Source organism: Ranitomeya imitator, chromosome 3 (genome assembly GCF_032444005.1).
Source record: "Ranitomeya imitator isolate aRanImi1 chromosome 3, aRanImi1.pri, whole genome shotgun sequence".
NCBI lineage: Eukaryota > Metazoa > Chordata > Amphibia > Anura > Dendrobatidae > Ranitomeya > Ranitomeya imitator.
Window position 1 is genome coordinate 179,452,391 of NC_091284.1, and position 16,589 is coordinate 179,468,979.

Genomic DNA, 16,589 nt, shown 5'->3' on the forward strand with positions numbered 1-16,589 from the left:
AGGGGTGGGATAATCACAGTGTACTAAGTACTAAGGTACTTAGTCTAGCGGGTCATGTGATGCTGGACTGATGCACCTTGGGATTTACAGCCATGCACAGAAAAATAAAGTCCAGGATAAGAGCAAGGAATCAAGATTGAGCCTGAAAGTTTATCAGTGCCAGTGAAATTATGTTAACAAGGGGGTAACCTAGAGGAGGTATTGAGGTAGTTGCCTACAGGCCCTGGTGCCTAAGGACACTCACAGGTCACAAAAACATTTTACATGGTACAATATGTGTGCACTGTTTTTATAATGTTTAACTTGAGGCCTTGGAACTTGTTTTTTACATAAAAAATGCACATTTGCTATTCTTGAATTAACCACTTTATTGTTCTTGTCAGTCCATTGTTGTACACCAATTTTTTCTGTTTAAATCGACCTGCCATTCAGTTTTCATAATTTATTCATACTTTATAAGAATATTAAACCTGGGAATGAAATGATTAAAAAATATATAGGAATACTCTGTACAGGACATAATGATAGTGAGCACATGGTCCATACAATGGAACATATACAATCTGGACCAGAAAATTATTGAATCCTCTGAAAACCTTTACAATAAGAGTAAGGTTCATTTTCATTGCACACTGTATGTCAATATTATCTGCATCACTTAATATTTAATTCACAAATAACACTTTTTAAAAAATAGATCACATATTTTAATGTCCTTCAGGTTTTTTAAATTCCCAAACTCGTTGCCTGTAAAATGTGTCACTAAGAATTGCACTCTTCACAGTGACAAGAAAGAATATAGCGGTATGTGGCGGTGAGCCGGATACCTCCGGAGCAGCGAAGCCTTATTGCTTTCAGCTTAGAAGTTTGTGGTCGGCAGCAATGGCATGTGGAACGAAAAGGTTGTTTTAGAACTGTGCTAAAAGAAACAAGAGGGTCCGAGCGGGATGTTTGACTGCAGCGTCCTTCACACCGGGCCAGCAATACCATCTACAAGATAAAAGGAAAAAGTATAATGAAAGGATGGTAAACTTCAATTTCTTTAACTATGTGTTTAAAGACATATTTTTCATTTTAAAGGGGTGGTTTGAAGGTCAAAGAAATTTTCATCTAAATCCCTATCTATTCAGTATAAAAAAACTGGAGGAAGATGAGTAGCGCGTGAACAAACAAAAGTTTAATTAGTATACATATTAAATACAACTAGTGGTACAACAAGTATGTAAAACAGAACAAAGATAAACAAACCAGAGGTCAGCCAAAAGTTATCCCATCAACTCTGGAAAAGCAATGAATAGTTACTGTATATTAGGATAAAAGAGAGGCACAGCACTGCAATATAAACTGCGTCTGTGAACCAAGTGAACCTACTAGTGCAGAGGTCTCAAACTGCTCGAGGGCCACAAACAGGTCATGTTTTCAGGATTTCCTTGTACTGTACAGGTGATAATTTAGTCACCTGCACAGAATGATTCCAGCACCTTGTGCAATGCTAAGGAAATCATGAAAAAAAGCATGGTTTGAGGCCGTCAAGGAATGCAGTTTGAGACCCCTGTACTAGTATATAAGCGCTATGAAGAAAAAGCCCCTTACCCGACAGATGAGGGAAGACTCAGACTGGAGCAAGACAAAGAAGAGACCCCAACACACATTTCTCATGTGTAACACGTTGCTTTTTCAAGGGGATATGTGCAGATAACCAGAGAGGACCTTCATATTCCCCTGCCGCCGGGTGAAGTGTGCATCACGTGTACAACTGGCAGTGAATGGCAGCGCTGTGCTCAGCGCATGCACACCTGGCGAGTGTACCTTGGCCGTCATGCCCAAACATGCATGCGCGGGAGAACATGTGTCATGAGGTCCCGGTCATGCATGGCAGGCATGGAGAAGCCATGACGCCAGCCATGCCACAGCAACGCGACGCTCATGTGCACTGCGACTGCAGGTGGATACATCAGACCTCAAGGGCACAAATCAACTTAGAATAAATTGTAATAGTACAAGGTCAGATGACATTAATTTCAGAAAATGAGTCATAAAGGAAACAGGGCAAAACACAAGCTAGTGCAGTCAATGGTGATTTGGCACAGTAAAACCAGATCCAGTAGAAGATGTTAAGATTCAGTCCGCTGAAGAAGATGCTCAATAGGGGAGGGAACAACAAAGGTCGATCATGGCATCACAAATAGGGGATATTCTAAAGGTAAATAAAACAAATGCATGAACATACATATACTAAAAAAGCCACTAGGCCTTGGACAAAAAGGTGGGAGCAGATGTGAGACAACAAGAATGTAAGTGTTTATAGAAATTAGGAAACAGAGACATCTGAGGTCAATGTACTCAAAGTGATGATCCACTTGGTTTCACACTGAGTCAGGAGTTTTTTAACGTTTTCCCTCCTAATGCCAGTGTGAATGATGTCAATGCCACTGACCATGAATGATCCTGAATCACAGTCGTGATGGGTCCTGAAGTGCCGGGGGAGGGTCCCAGGGAGGGCTCCATTTGCAAAATTGCCCAATGTTTGGCAAGAATGTTAAGCATACTTGTCCACTCCCCTTCCTCCAGTTTTTTATATATGTGCATGGAATGAGTTTTCTAGATTTTGTGGTCTATATGCACCCATTGGTGGTCCTGTGTTCCACATATCTTATTTATCTGGGTTTATGTTTATTCCTATCTGTTTAGTGTCTACAGTTCCCTAACTACTCTAAGGTTTATTGTATTTTCCCCTACTTTTTTATGATGCTTTATTTGAGAATCCCAGTGCATGCTTGGATACTCAAATGAAGCATCATCAAGAGGCTACAGTCACTGCCGCCACCCCAGCCTCCCCCTGTCATCATTGATACCTTTTTTAGGGGTTGGGCTAGCCCCTATGTGATGTGCACAATCACAGCGCACGCTCTGTGTTGCAAGAGTAACGAGCCAGCAACAGAGAGGAGAGCGCGCTATCAGAGTGTGGTGTCAGGGTACCTGTCATGAAGAGATTAGCGCAGCCCCACAAGTGATGCTATTTTCTGCACATCGCCTGCTATTCTGAGAACACTGTTACAGTGCGCTCTCAGGTGGTGATACGCTTGGGGCTCATCCCTATTTTTAACATTTTCATAAGACAGCAGTACACGTTTTCTTAATCGCAAACCAGGATATTGAGCCAGTGGTTACACTTGTATTTTGTGTTCAGCACTCCCATTGTTATTATTATACTATGTATTGTGGATAGCTGTTTTTTATTATTACATTTGTATATTTGAATGCTGGGCATAGATTCACCCTGATAATTGGTAAACCATACCTAAACAACCCTTGCTTATTTAACCATCATTGGGGTACTAGTAGAGTTAGTATCTTTTTATCTCTTAGATTTATATAGAATTTGGTCATTAGTATTGGTATTAATAGTGGTACGTTACATTTGCAATGATAAAATAATCATGACATCACATCATTCTCATTAATGTTTTTTGCAGGCTTTTTGGTATTTATTGATTGACAGATTGCTATATCTCTTTGGCTTATTAAAAGTTGTAAATTATGTATTCGAGTGTTCCTTGTTGTTTAATAAAAATTATTAGGTTATCCCAAACTGTCTAAGAATACTACTTTTTTTGCTCTCTAAGAAAAAAAAAATTTTTTATCAGGTAATAAATTTGGTATACTCCAACAAATCCCACTGATTTTGAGACTGTTTTCTCATGACATATTATACTTCATGATAGTGGGAACATTTGTTTGATTTGACTTGCAATTATTTGTAAAAATATCAGCAATTTTGAGGAAATGTTAAAACTTTCGCAATTTTCAAACTTTTAATTCTTATGCTTTTAAACAGAGAGTTATGCCACACCTCCCACAAGTGACCGCATTTTGGAAACTGGACCCCTCAAGGAATATTTCTAGATGTATGGTGAGCACCTTGAAACCCCAGGTGCTTCACAGAGGTTTATAACATATATATTGGTGAGAATGAAAAATCACTTTTTTGGATAAAAATGTTCTTTAAACCCCCAACTTTTTATTTTTACAAGGCTATATGGAAAAAATGGACCCAAAAATTTCATGTGGAATTTCTCCTTAGTATGTCAATACTCCATATATGGGGAAAAACTACTGTTTCGGTGCATGGCAGGGTTTGGAAGGGAAAGAGAACCGTTTGACTTTTTGAACGAAAAAATGGCTGGAATCGAGAGTGAACATTATGTCATGTTTAGAGAGCCTTTGATGTGCCTAAACAGTGGAAACCCTCCACAAGTGATCCTGTTTTGGAAATTAGACACTCAAGGAATGTATCTTAATGTTTCCTGAGAACTTTGAACTCCTAGGTGCTTCACAGAAGATTATAACATAGATCTAGAGCCGTAAACAATAACAAATCAAATATTTACATAAAAAACTGTTCATTTATCCTAAATTTTTTATTTTCACAAGGGTAATAGGAGAAAATGCACAATAAAATTTGTTGTGCAATTTCTCCTGATTATGATGATACCCCATATGTGAAAACTGCTTTTGATGCACAGTGCAAAGCTCAGAAGGGATGAAGTGCCATATTGGAGTTCAGATTTTGCTGGAATGGTTTGAGAGTGCCATGTCACATTGGCAAAGCCTCTGACGTGCTAGAAAAGCAGAACCCCCCCTATAAATTATGTAATTTTACAAACTACACCTCTCAATGAATTCATCTACGGGTGCTGTGAGCATGTTGACATCACATGTGCATCTCAGAAATTTACACCACTGGGCGGAAAAGAAAGAATAATTATAATTTTAATGCTGCTAAAATATTGTTTTTGGCCCAAATTTTTAATTTTTATAAGAGCTAATGGAAAAATTGACCTCTCAGTTTATTGTGTAATTTTCTCATGATTGTGAGAAAATACTAAATGTAACCGAGAGCTATTTTTAAGGCACAGTGCAAAGCTCAGAAGGGAAGAAGCACCTTATTATAGTGCAAATCTTACTGTTATGGTTTGCGGGTACCGAGAGAGTAGAATCCCCCATAAGTGACCCCATTTTACAAACTACATCTCTCAATGAATTAATCTAAGGGTGCAATGATCATATTGACATATTGGATGGGTCACATAACTTTACACCGTTTGTCAGTGAAGAAGAAATGAGTACATTTTTACACAAAAATGTTGTTTTAGCCTCAAATTTTACATTTTCACAAGGGGAAATTGGTAAAAATGGCAACAATATTTGTCACATAATTTCATATACAGAGCCCCTAATATCTAGAACAGCAGAATACCCCCTCAAGTTATTCCATTTTGGAACTTATACCCATTTGGGAATTTATCTATAGGCGTAGTGATGATTTAACTCCATGGGTGCTTTCCAGAAACCAGCAGTGGATGTTGCTGAGTGAAAATTGAACATTTGCTATTGTAGTGCCTGTACATTGTAATGCTCAGTATGTTGCAGTGCTTAGCTTATGGTTCTGGAGACACGCACCTGTAAATTGGATGGGCTCTGATCTCTACAGAAATACCAAACATATGAACGCAAAATGTGGTTAAGGCATCTGGGGCTCAGAGGGAAGGTGGACATTTGGATTTGGAGTGCAGAATTCCCTGGATTTCTTTTGGCAGTTGAGGAGCCCTAGCATTTTCCTAGAGCCTTTGTGCTACTAGCAATGTGGATTTCCCGATATTTCCATTGATATATGATGAACCTAAGTGGGAATATTTTGCATAACATTTTGGATCACATTTATCCTGCACTCTATGTTGGGTACATACATGGGGATTTCCATCTAAATCTCAGAATGATGTGCTTCAGATGAAACCTCTGAGGGATTTATTCACTATAATGAGGCAGAAGTGTTACACCGGAATCAGTCTGGCCTCTATTTAGTGGTATCCTTCTTTTGAGAAGTGCATAAAACTGTGGCCGACCGCACTTTTATGCATGCCTAAAAAGACGGACACAGCCGGATCACAGGCTAGACAGAATCCAGAGCATCTCCATCTGCTTCATTATAGGGACTCTTCCGCCGGTGTTTCCACCTGAATTACGTATTCCAGAGATTTACACAGAAACCCTGGTGTATACACTCAGTGTCGAGCACAGGTTAAAAGTGAGCTGCATCTTAGGGTGGTTTCACACTTGCGTTTTTGTCTGCAGCGTTTTTTTTCAAAAAAACGCATGCGTTTTTTTTCCCTATATTTAACATTGAAAACGCATGCGTTTTTTTGTGTACGCGTTTGGTCGCGTTTTTTGACGCATGCGTTTTTTTACTGCATGCGTTCATTTTCTGAAATGCTACTTGTAGTATTTTTAGAAGCGTTTTTTGGACCAAAAAAAAAACGCATGCGTTTTCATGCGTTTTTTTTGGGTCAAAAAATACATTGGAGTCAATGGGGACGCATGCGTTTTTTGGTGCATGCGTTTTTTGCGATAAAAAACGCATGCTTTTTTTATTAAAAAAACAGAAAACACACTGATATGCCACCCCCCAATATAAAGGTGATAAAGCGAACCTAACCCTACCCCTAACCCTAACCCTACCCCTAACCCTACCCCTAACCCTAACCCTACCCCTAACCCTAACCCTACCCCTAACCCTAACCCTACCCCTAACCCTAAGGGATCCTAACCCTAACCCTACCCCTAACCCTACCCCTAACCCTACCCCTAACCCTAACCCTACCCCTAACCCTAAGGGATCCTAACCCTAACCCTAACCCTAACCCTACCCCTAACCCTAACCCTAACCCTACCCCTAACCCTTAGGGATCCTAACCCTAACCCTAATCCCTTTATGGTTAGGGTTAGGGGTAGGGTTAGGGTTAGGGGTAGGGTTAGGGTTAGGATCCCTTAGGGTTAGGGTTAGGGGTAGGTGTAGGGTTAGGGTTAGGGGTAGGGTTAGGGGAAGGGTTAGGGTTAGGATTAGGGTTAGGGGTAGGGTTAGGGTTAGGATGCCTTAGGGGTAGGGTTAGGGGTAGGGTTAGGGTTAGGGTTAGGGGTAGGGTTAGGGTTAGGGGTAGGATTAGGGTTAGGGGTAGGGTTAGGGATAGGATCCCTTAGGGTTAGGGTTAGGGGTAGGGTTAGGGTTAGGGGTAGGGTTAGGGTTAGGATCCCTTAGGGTTAGGGTTAGGGGTAGGGTTAGGGGTAGGATCCCTTTAGGGTTAGGGTTAGGGTTATGATCCCTACACCTAACCCTACCCCTATCCCTAACCCTAACCTTAACTATTTCTGTTTACAGTGGGTTTTTTTACTTTATTTTGATGATTGGCAGCTGTCACACATTTCTCAGCATGCATTTAAAAAACGCAAACGCATGTAAAAACGCATGTAAACGCGTCAAAACGCCGCTTTTTTTCACCACATGCAAAAACGCATGCGTCAAAAAAACGCAGCGTTTACACGCGTTTACATGCGTTTTTTCACCATGCGTTTTTTTGCGTTTTTTACCGCAAAAACGCACCCGAAAAAACGCCAATGTGAAACCAGCCTTACTGCAATCTTCGAGAGGCAGAATGAACAAATCAATAGTAGATCAAGAATTTGAGATGGTGCTATTACAGTAATACCTGATTTATATTGCTTTTTTTGTTTGGCTGCTGTCACACACTAAAAGATGCTTTTTTTGTTGCAAAAACTAGGTTTTGCATTGCCATATTTTGAGAACTATAATGTGAGTCATGTGAGGGCTTTTTTTGTGGGATTAGTTGATGTTTTTAGTGGTACCATTTTCGGGCACATAACATTTTTTGATCTCTTTCTATTCTGACTTTTGGTAGGCAGAACGAACATAAACCAGTGATAACTTTTACATTTTTACACTGATAGAGCTGTATAACATGTTTTATTTTGCGAGACAGGATGGCGTTTTCAGCTATAGCATTTTTATTTGCATTCAACTTTTTGATCATGTTTTATTCCACTTTTTTCCCAGTGGTATGATGAAAAACCATAGTTTGCAATATCTTTTGTATTTCTTTTCACGGTATTCACTAAAGGGGTTAACTAGTGTAATAGTTTTATAGATCAGGTCGTTCCGGATGAAGCAAGACCAAATTTGTTTTTTTACATTAAATATGTATTTATTGGTATAATCTGTTTCTATAATTATTATTATTATTATTATTTTCTATTTTTATATATATTTTTACAATGTTTTAATGTTATTTAAAAAAAAAAAATTACTTTTTTACTTAGTCCCTTTATGGGTCTTTCACTTTTTTTTTTACTTTGATAGCAGGTATAATGCATTGCAATGCACCAGCATTGCAATGCATTATACCTGCACAAACCCATCTTACACCATGCTCTGAGCATGGTTTATGATGGTTTCCGTAGCTTGATGGCCTGAGGGTCATTATAATTACCTCAGTTCACCATGGCAACAATTGGTCGATGTAACGGAGGCGCCTATCTGAAGGGAATGAGAGCTCTTTCTCTCTCTCTCTGCCTCTTAAATGTTGCGATTGGTCTCGATCACAGCATTAAGGGAATTAAACAGCTAGGGGCAATTCTGGCACCATCCCTGGCTGTGACAGCAGGAGCTTGACCACTAGCAGCACCGAACCCCTGTTATGATTTGTGTGGGAGGTGCTAATATTTCAGCACCTACTGGGGGATCCTGCTGTGATTAGACCGTCAGATTGACTGACCGATCACAGCACTCTGAGAGTGGGGACCGATGACATGGGTCCTCACACCACTTCCCGTATCGCTCAGCTGTCTCAGACAGCTGTTCGGCTTTGAACTGTCACTGTGTGTTTAAGTATAGTTGTGGAAGCGCATCCTTACTGTTCTTACAATGCAGCTTTCCTTTATGACTGAAGGCTCTACTCTAAGCAGGGTTAAAGGGTACAGTGACACCAGCACTGATTGGGTGCAGTGCTCGAGTCAAGTGTAATAACAACTGCACTTGAGCCCAGGAACTCGAGGGCCACCACCATTGCATCGGCACAATAGGAAAATATAGTTTTTTTATTTTCACGAGGGGAAACATTTTAGATTGTCAATGTTGAGAAAGTCTGCACTGGGATTGCCATATTGACATTTGCTTTATGCAAATCATGCTTAAACACATTGACTTTTTCTGTAATATGTAAACGGGATGATGATAACCCCATTTAACTCCATCTATCTATATATACTAGATTGTGGCCCGATTCTAAGGCATCGGGTATTCTAGAATATGCATGTCCCCGTAGTATATGGACAATGATGATTCCAGAATTCGCGGCAGACTGTGCCCGTCGCTGATTGGTCGAGGCAACCTTTATGACATCATCGTTGCCATGGCAACAATTATGACATCTACGTCGATACTGTGCCCGTCGCTGATTGGTCGAGACGAATTCGCGGCAGACTGTGCCCGTCACTGATTGGTCGAGGCAACCTTTATGACATCATCGTCGCCATGCTGTGCCCGTCGCTGATTGGTCGAGGCCTGGCGGCCTCGACCAATCAGAGACGCGGGATTTCCAGGACAGACAGACAGACAGAAAAACCCTTAGACAAGGGTTGTCTAAGGGTTTTTCCATCTGTCTGTCTGTCTTTCTGTCTGTCTGTCTGTCTGTCCTGGAAATCCCGCGTCTCTGATTGGTCGAGGCCGCCAGGCCTCGACTAATCAGCGACGGGCACAGTATTGACGTAGAAATCCCGCATCTCTGATTGGTCGAGGCCGCCAGGCCTCGACCAATCAGCGACGGGCACAGTATCGACGTAGATGTCATACTGGTTGCCATGGCAACGATGATGTCATAAAGGTTGCCTCGACCAATCAGCAATGGGCACAGTCTGCCGCGAATTCTGGAATCATCATTGTCCATATACTACAGGGACATGCATATTCTAGAATACCCGATGCATTAGAATCGGGCCACAATCTAGTCTTATATATAGACTAGATTGTGGCCCGATTCTAATGCATCGGGTATTTGTCTAAGGGTTTTTCCGTCTGTCTGTCTGTCTGTCTGTCCTGGAAATCCCGGCTCTCTGACTGGTCGAGGCCGCCAGGCCTCGACCAATCAGCAACGGGCACAGCGACGATGATGTTATAAAGGACGTAGACATCCCGCGTCTCTGATTGGTCGAGGCCGCCAGGCCTCAACCAATCAGCAACGGGCACAGCGACGATGATGTCATAATGGTTGCCATGACGACGATGATGTCATAAAGGTTGCCTCGACCAATCAGCAACGGGCACAGCGACGATGATGTTATAAAGGACGTAGACATCCCGCGTCTCTGATTGGTCGAGGCCGCCAGGCCTCAACCAATCAGCAACGGGCACAGCGACGATGATGTCATAATGGTTGCCATGACGACGATGATGTCATAAAGGTTGCCTCGACCAATCAGCGACGGGCACAGTCTGCCGCGAATTCTGGAATCATCATTCTCCATATACTACGGGGACATGCATATTCTAGAATACCCGATGCGTTAGAATCGGGCCACAATCTAGTATATAGATAATTGTCTAAGGGTTTTTCTGTCTGTCTGTCTGTCCTGGAAATCCTGCGTCTCTGATTGGTTGAGGCCGCCAGGCCTCGACCAATCAGCAACGGGCACAGCATGGCGACGATGATGTCATAAAGGTTGCCTCGACCAATCAGCGACGGGCACAGTCTGCCACGAATTTGCCTCGACCAATCAGCGATGGGCACAGTATCGACGTAGATGTCATAATGGTTGCCATGGTGACGATGATGTCATAAAGGTTGCCTCGACCAATCAGCGACGGGCACAGTCTGCCGCGAATTCTGGAATCATCATTGTCCATATACTATGGGGACATGCATACTCTAGAATACCCGATGCGTTAGAATCGGGCCACAATCTAGTATATACATAATTGTCTAAGGGGTACTTCCGTCTGTCTGTCTGTCTGTAACGGAAATCCCGCGTCGCTGATTGGTCGGCCGCGACCAATCAGCGACTGGCACAGTTCGGCCGAGAATTAGTCCCTCCCTACTTCCGTCCTGTCAGTGCCCGGTGCCCGCTCCATAATACATACTCCATACTCCCTCCAGTCAGCGCTGACACAGGGTTAATGGCAGCATTAACGGACCGCGTTATGCCACGGGTAATGCACTCCTGCTATCAACCCTGTATGACCAACTTTTTACTATTGATGCTGCCTATGGGTAAATTTGAAATGCATCACTGGGAACGGAAGCTGGCGGCAGCAGCGTGCGCATCGGGACAGCTTCGCTTGACGCCGGCGGATGAGTATATAACTATTTTTTATTTTAATTATTTTTTTAACAGAGATATGGTGCCCACACTGCTACATACTACAAGGGCTGTGTTATATACTGCGTGGGGCTATATACTACGTGGCAAGTGTTATTTACTGTGTGGGCTGTTGTGAATTCTGTTATCGAACTCCCTCCTGTGGTCATGAATGGTACTTCGGCGAGTTCTGTCCATGGACTCCCTCTGGTGGCTGTGAGTGGAGTTGCTGGTTCTGAGGTTCCTTCCACAGGTGACCTAGGTTATTCTTAGGCTGGCTTCTCTATTTAACTCCACTCAGATCGTTACTCCATGCCAGCTGTCAATGTTCCTGTACTGGTTCAGTTCGCTCTTGGATCTTTCTGGTGACCTGTCTCTTCCTGCAAGAAGCTAAGTTCCCGATTGTTATTTTCTGTTCATAGTTTCCTTGTCCAGCTTGCTTTCAGGATTTTGCTTTGCTAGCTGGAAGCTCTGGGATGCAGAGTGGCACCTCCGCACCGTGAGTCGGTGCGGGGGTCTTTTTGCACACTCTGCGTGGTCTTTTGTAGTTTTTTGTGCTGACCGCACAGATACCTTTCCTATCCTCTGTCTGTTTAGTTAGTCTGGCCTCCCTTTGCTAAAACCTGTTTCATTTCTGTGTTTGTGACTTTCATCTTTACTCACAGTTAATATTTGTGGGGGCTGCCTTTTCCTTTGGGGAAATTTCTCTGAGGCAAGGTATGCTTTATTTTCTATCTCTAGGGCTAGCTAGTTCTTAGGCCGTGTCGAGGCGTCTAGGCCATGTCAGGTACGCTCCACGGCTATTTCTAGTGTGTGTGATAGGATTAGGGATTGCGGTCAGCAGAGTTCCCACTTCTCAGAGCTTGTCCTGTATCGGTTTAACCGTCAGGTCATTTCGGGTGCTCCTAACCACCAGGTCCATAACAGTACAGCTGGCCCGAAAGTGTTAATGCATCTCAATAGAGGGATAAGAGAAGTTCTGAGACCATTTTTTTTTCTCTACAGTGTGTTTTGTCTTTCTTTTCCCCTTAATCTCTGGGTGGTTCTGGACACAGGTGTAGATATGGACATTCAAGGTCTGTCCTCTTGTGTGGATCATCTCACTGCAAGGGTACAAAGCATTCAAGATTTTGTAGTTCGGAATCCGATGTTAGAACCTAGAATTCCAATTCCTGATTTGTTTTCTGGGGATAGATCTAAGTTTTTGAACTTCAAAAATAATTGTAAACTGTTTCTTGCTTTGAAACCCCGCTCCTCTGGTGATCTTGTTCAACAAGTGAAAATTATTATTTCTTTCTTGCGTGGCGACCCTCAAGACTGGGCATTTTCCCTTGCGCCAGGAGATCCTGCATTGCGTGATGTTGATGCGTTTTTTCTGGCGCTTGGATTGCTTTATGATGAACCAAATTCGGTTGATCAGGCAGAGAAAATCTTGCTGGCTTTGTGTCAGGGTCAGGATGAAGCGGAGGTATATTGTCAGAAATTTAGAAAGTGGTCTGTGCTTACTCAGTGGAATGAGTGTGCCCTGGCGGCAATTTTCAGAAAGGGTCTTTCAGAAACCCTTAAGGATACTATGGTGGGATTTCCCACGCCTGCTGGTCTGAATGAGTCTATGTCCTTGGCCATTCAGATCGATCGGCGTTTGCGTGAGCGCAAAGCTGTGCACCATTTGGCGGTACTCTCTGAGCATGGGCCTGAGCCCATGCAATGCGATAGGACTTTGACCAGAGCTGAACGGCAGGAACACAGACGTCAGAATGGGCTGTGTTTTTACTGTGGTGACTCCACTCATGCTATTTCCAATTGTCCTAAGCGCACTAAGCGGTTGCTAGGTCTGCCACCATTGGTACTGTACAGTCTAAATTTCTTTTGTCCGTTACTCTGATTTGCTCTTTGTCATCCTATTCTGTTATGGCATTTGTGGATTCAGGCGCTGCCCTGAATTTGATGGATTTAGAGTTTGCCAAGCGCTGTGGTTTTTTCTTGGAGCCCTTGCAGTATCCTATTCCATTGAGAGGAATTGATGCTACGCCTTTGGCCAAGAATAAGCCTCAGTACTGGACTCATATGACCATGTGCATGGCTCCTGCACATCAGGAGGATATTCGCTTTTTGGTGTTGCATAATCTGCATGATGTGGTCGTTTTAGGGTTGCCATGGCTACAGGATCACAACCCAGTATTGGATTGGAAATCAATGTCTGTGTCCAGCTGGGGTTTTCAAGGGGTACATGGTGATGTTCCATTGCTGTCAATTTCGTCTTCCACTCCTTCTGAAGTCCCTGAGTTTTTGTCGGATTACCGGAATGTATTTGATGAGCCCAAATCCGGTGCCCTACCTCCTCATAGGGATTGTGATTGTGCTATTAATTTGATTCCTGGTAGTAGGTTTCCTAAGGGTCGACTGTTCAATTTATCTGTGCCAGAACACGCCGCTATGCGGAATTATATAAAGGAGTCCTTGGAGAAAGGGCATATTCGCCCGTCGTCATCACCGTTGGGAGCAGGGTTCTTTTTTGTTGCCAAGAAGGATGGTTCTTTGAGACCTTGTATTGATTACCGCCTTCTTAATAAGATCACGGTCAAATTTCAGTACCCTTTGCCGCTACTGTCTGATTTGTTTGCTCGGATTAAGGGGGCTAGTTGGTTCACCAAGATAGATCTCCGAGGGGCGTATAATCTTGTGCGTATTAAACAGGGCGATGAATGGAAAACAGCATTTAATACGCCCGAGGGCCATTTTAAGTACCTGATTATGCCATTCGGGCTTTCTAATGCTCCATCTGTGTTTCAGTGCTTTATGCATGACATCTTCCGAAAGTACCTGGATAGATTCATGATTGTATATTTGGATGATATTTTGGTCTTTTCGGATGATTGGGAGTCCCATGTGAAGCAGGTCAGAATGGTGTTCCAGGTCCTTCGTGCGAATTCCTTGTTTGTGAAGGGGTCTAAATGTCTCTTTGGGGTTCAGAAGGTTTCATTTTTGGGTTTCATTTTTTCCCCTTCTACTATCGAGATGGACCCTGTTAAAGTTCAGGCCATTTATGATTGGACTCAGCCTACATCTGTGAAGAGCCTGCAGAAGTTCCTGGGCTTTGCTAATTTTTACCGTCGCTTCATCGCTAATTTTTCTAGTGTTGTTAAACCGTTGACTGATTTGACCAAGAAAGGTGCTGATGTGGTCAATTGGTCCTCTGCGGCCGTTGAGGCTTTTCAGGAGTTGAAGCGTCGTTTTTCTACTGCCTCTGTGTTGTGTCAGCCTGATGTTTCGCTCCCGTTTCAGGTCGAGGTTGATGCTTCTGAGATTGGAGCAGGGGCTGTTTTGTCTCAAAGAAGTTCGGATGACTCGGTGATGAAACCATGTGCTTTCTTTTCTAGAAAGTTCTCGCCTGCTGAGCGCAATTATGATGTTGGCAATCGAGAGTTGTTGGCTATGAAGTGGGCATTCGAGGAGTGGCGACATTGGCTTGAGGGAGCCAAGCTTCGCGTTGTCGTCTTGACGGATCACAAGAATTTGACTTATCTCGAGTCTGCCAAACGGTTGAATCCTAGACAGGCTCGATGGTCGCTGTTTTTCTCCCGTTTCAATTTTGTGGTTTCATACCTTTCGGGCTCTAAGAATGTGAAGGCTGATGCCCTTTCAAGGAGCTTTGTGCCTGACTCTCAGGATGTTCCTGAGCCGGCTGGTATTCTCAAAGAGGGGGTAATTTTGTCTGCTATCTCCCCTGATTTGCGGCGGGTGCTGCAGAAGTTTCAGGCTGATAGACCTGACCGTTGTCAAGCGGAGAAATTGTTTGTTCCTGATAGATGGACTAGTGGAGTTGTCTCTGAGGTTCATTGTTCGGTGTTGGCTGGTCATCCTGGAATCTTTGGTACCAGAGATTTGGTGGCTAGATCCTTTTGGTGGCCTTCCTTGTCACGGGATGTGCGTTCTTTTGTGCAGTCCTGTGGGATTTGTGCTCGGGCTAAGCCCTGCTGTTCTCGTGCCAGTGGGTTGCTTTTGCCCTTGCCGGTCCCGAAGAGGCCCTGGACGCATATTTCCATGGATTTTATTTATGATCTCCCTGTCTCTCAAAGGATGTCGGTCATCTGGGTGGTTTGTGATCGCTTCTCTAAGATGGTCCATTTGGTACCCTTGTCTAAACTGCCTTCCTCCTCCGATTTGGTGCCATTGTTTTTCCAGCATGTGGTTCGTTTGCATGGCTGTTATGACCTGGTGGTCAGGACAATAATGGACCTGGTGGTTAAGAGCACACGGAATGACCTGATAGCTACTGATAATAAGGACGAGCTCTGGGACGTGGAAACTCTGCTGACCGCAATCCTTAAACCTATCAAACACACTAGAAATAGCCGTGGATTGCGCCTAACGCTCCCCATGCAACTCGGCACAGCCTAAGAAACTAGCTAGCCCTGAAGATAGAAAAATAAAGCCTACCTTGCCTCAGAGAAATTCCCCAAAGGAAAAGGCAGCCCCCCACATATAATGACTGTGAGTAAAGATGAAAATACAAACACAGAGATGAAATAGATTTAGCAAAGTGAGGCCCGACTTACTGAACAGACCGAGGATAGGAAAGGTTACTTTGCGGTCAGCACAAAAACCTACAAAAAGACCACGCAGAGGGCGCAAAAAGACCCTCCGCACCGACTCACGGTGCGGAGGCGCTCCCTCTGCGTCCCAGAGCTTCCAGTAAGCAAGACAACAAATTAAATAGCAAGCTGGACAGAAAAATAGCAAACCAAAGAAATACAAGCTGGAACTTAGCTTCTGATGGGAAGACAGGTCACAAGAACGATCCAGGAGTGAACAGACCAATGCTGGAACATTGACAGGTAGCATGGAGCAAAGATCTTATTGGAGTTAAATAGAGCAGCAGCTAACGAATTAACCTCGTCACCTGTGAAACTCAGAAACACCCACCAGAGGAAGTCCATGGACAGAACTAGCCGAAGTACCATTCATGACCACAGGAGGGAGCCCGACAACAGAATTCACAACAGTACCCCCCCCTTGAGGAGGGGTCACCGAACCCTCACCAGAGCCCCCAGGCCGACCAGGATGAGCCAAATGAAAGGCACGAACCAGATCGGCAGCATGAACATCAGAGGCAAAAACCCAGGAATTATCTTCCTGACCATAACCATTCCACTTGACCAGGTACTGGAGTTTCCGTCTCGAAACACGAGAATCCAAAATCTTCTCCACCACATACTCCAACTCCCCCTCAACTAACACCGGGGAAGGAGGATCAACGGATGGAACCACAGGCGCCACGTATCTCTGCAATAACGACCTATGGAACACATTATGGATGGCAAAAGAAGCAGGAAGGGCCAAACGAAATGACACAGGATTGATAACCTCAGAAATCTTATACG

General features: G+C 43.5%; 1 protein-coding gene across 6 annotated transcripts in view; it reads right to left on the reverse strand.

The window, feature by feature from the left end:
* Positions 1–343: 343 nt before the first annotated feature.
* Positions 344–16,589, reverse strand: part of NDP (norrin cystine knot growth factor NDP) — a 283,995-nt gene continuing 267,749 nt past the window's right edge. For all 6 annotated transcript variants that reach the window (XM_069761656.1, XM_069761659.1, XM_069761654.1 and 3 more), the window contains one exon: positions 344–990. In XM_069761656.1, coding sequence (XP_069617757.1) covers positions 763–990 — 228 coding nt within the window. In that variant the 3' untranslated portion in view covers positions 344–762. The remainder of the gene's footprint in view (positions 991–16,589) is intronic.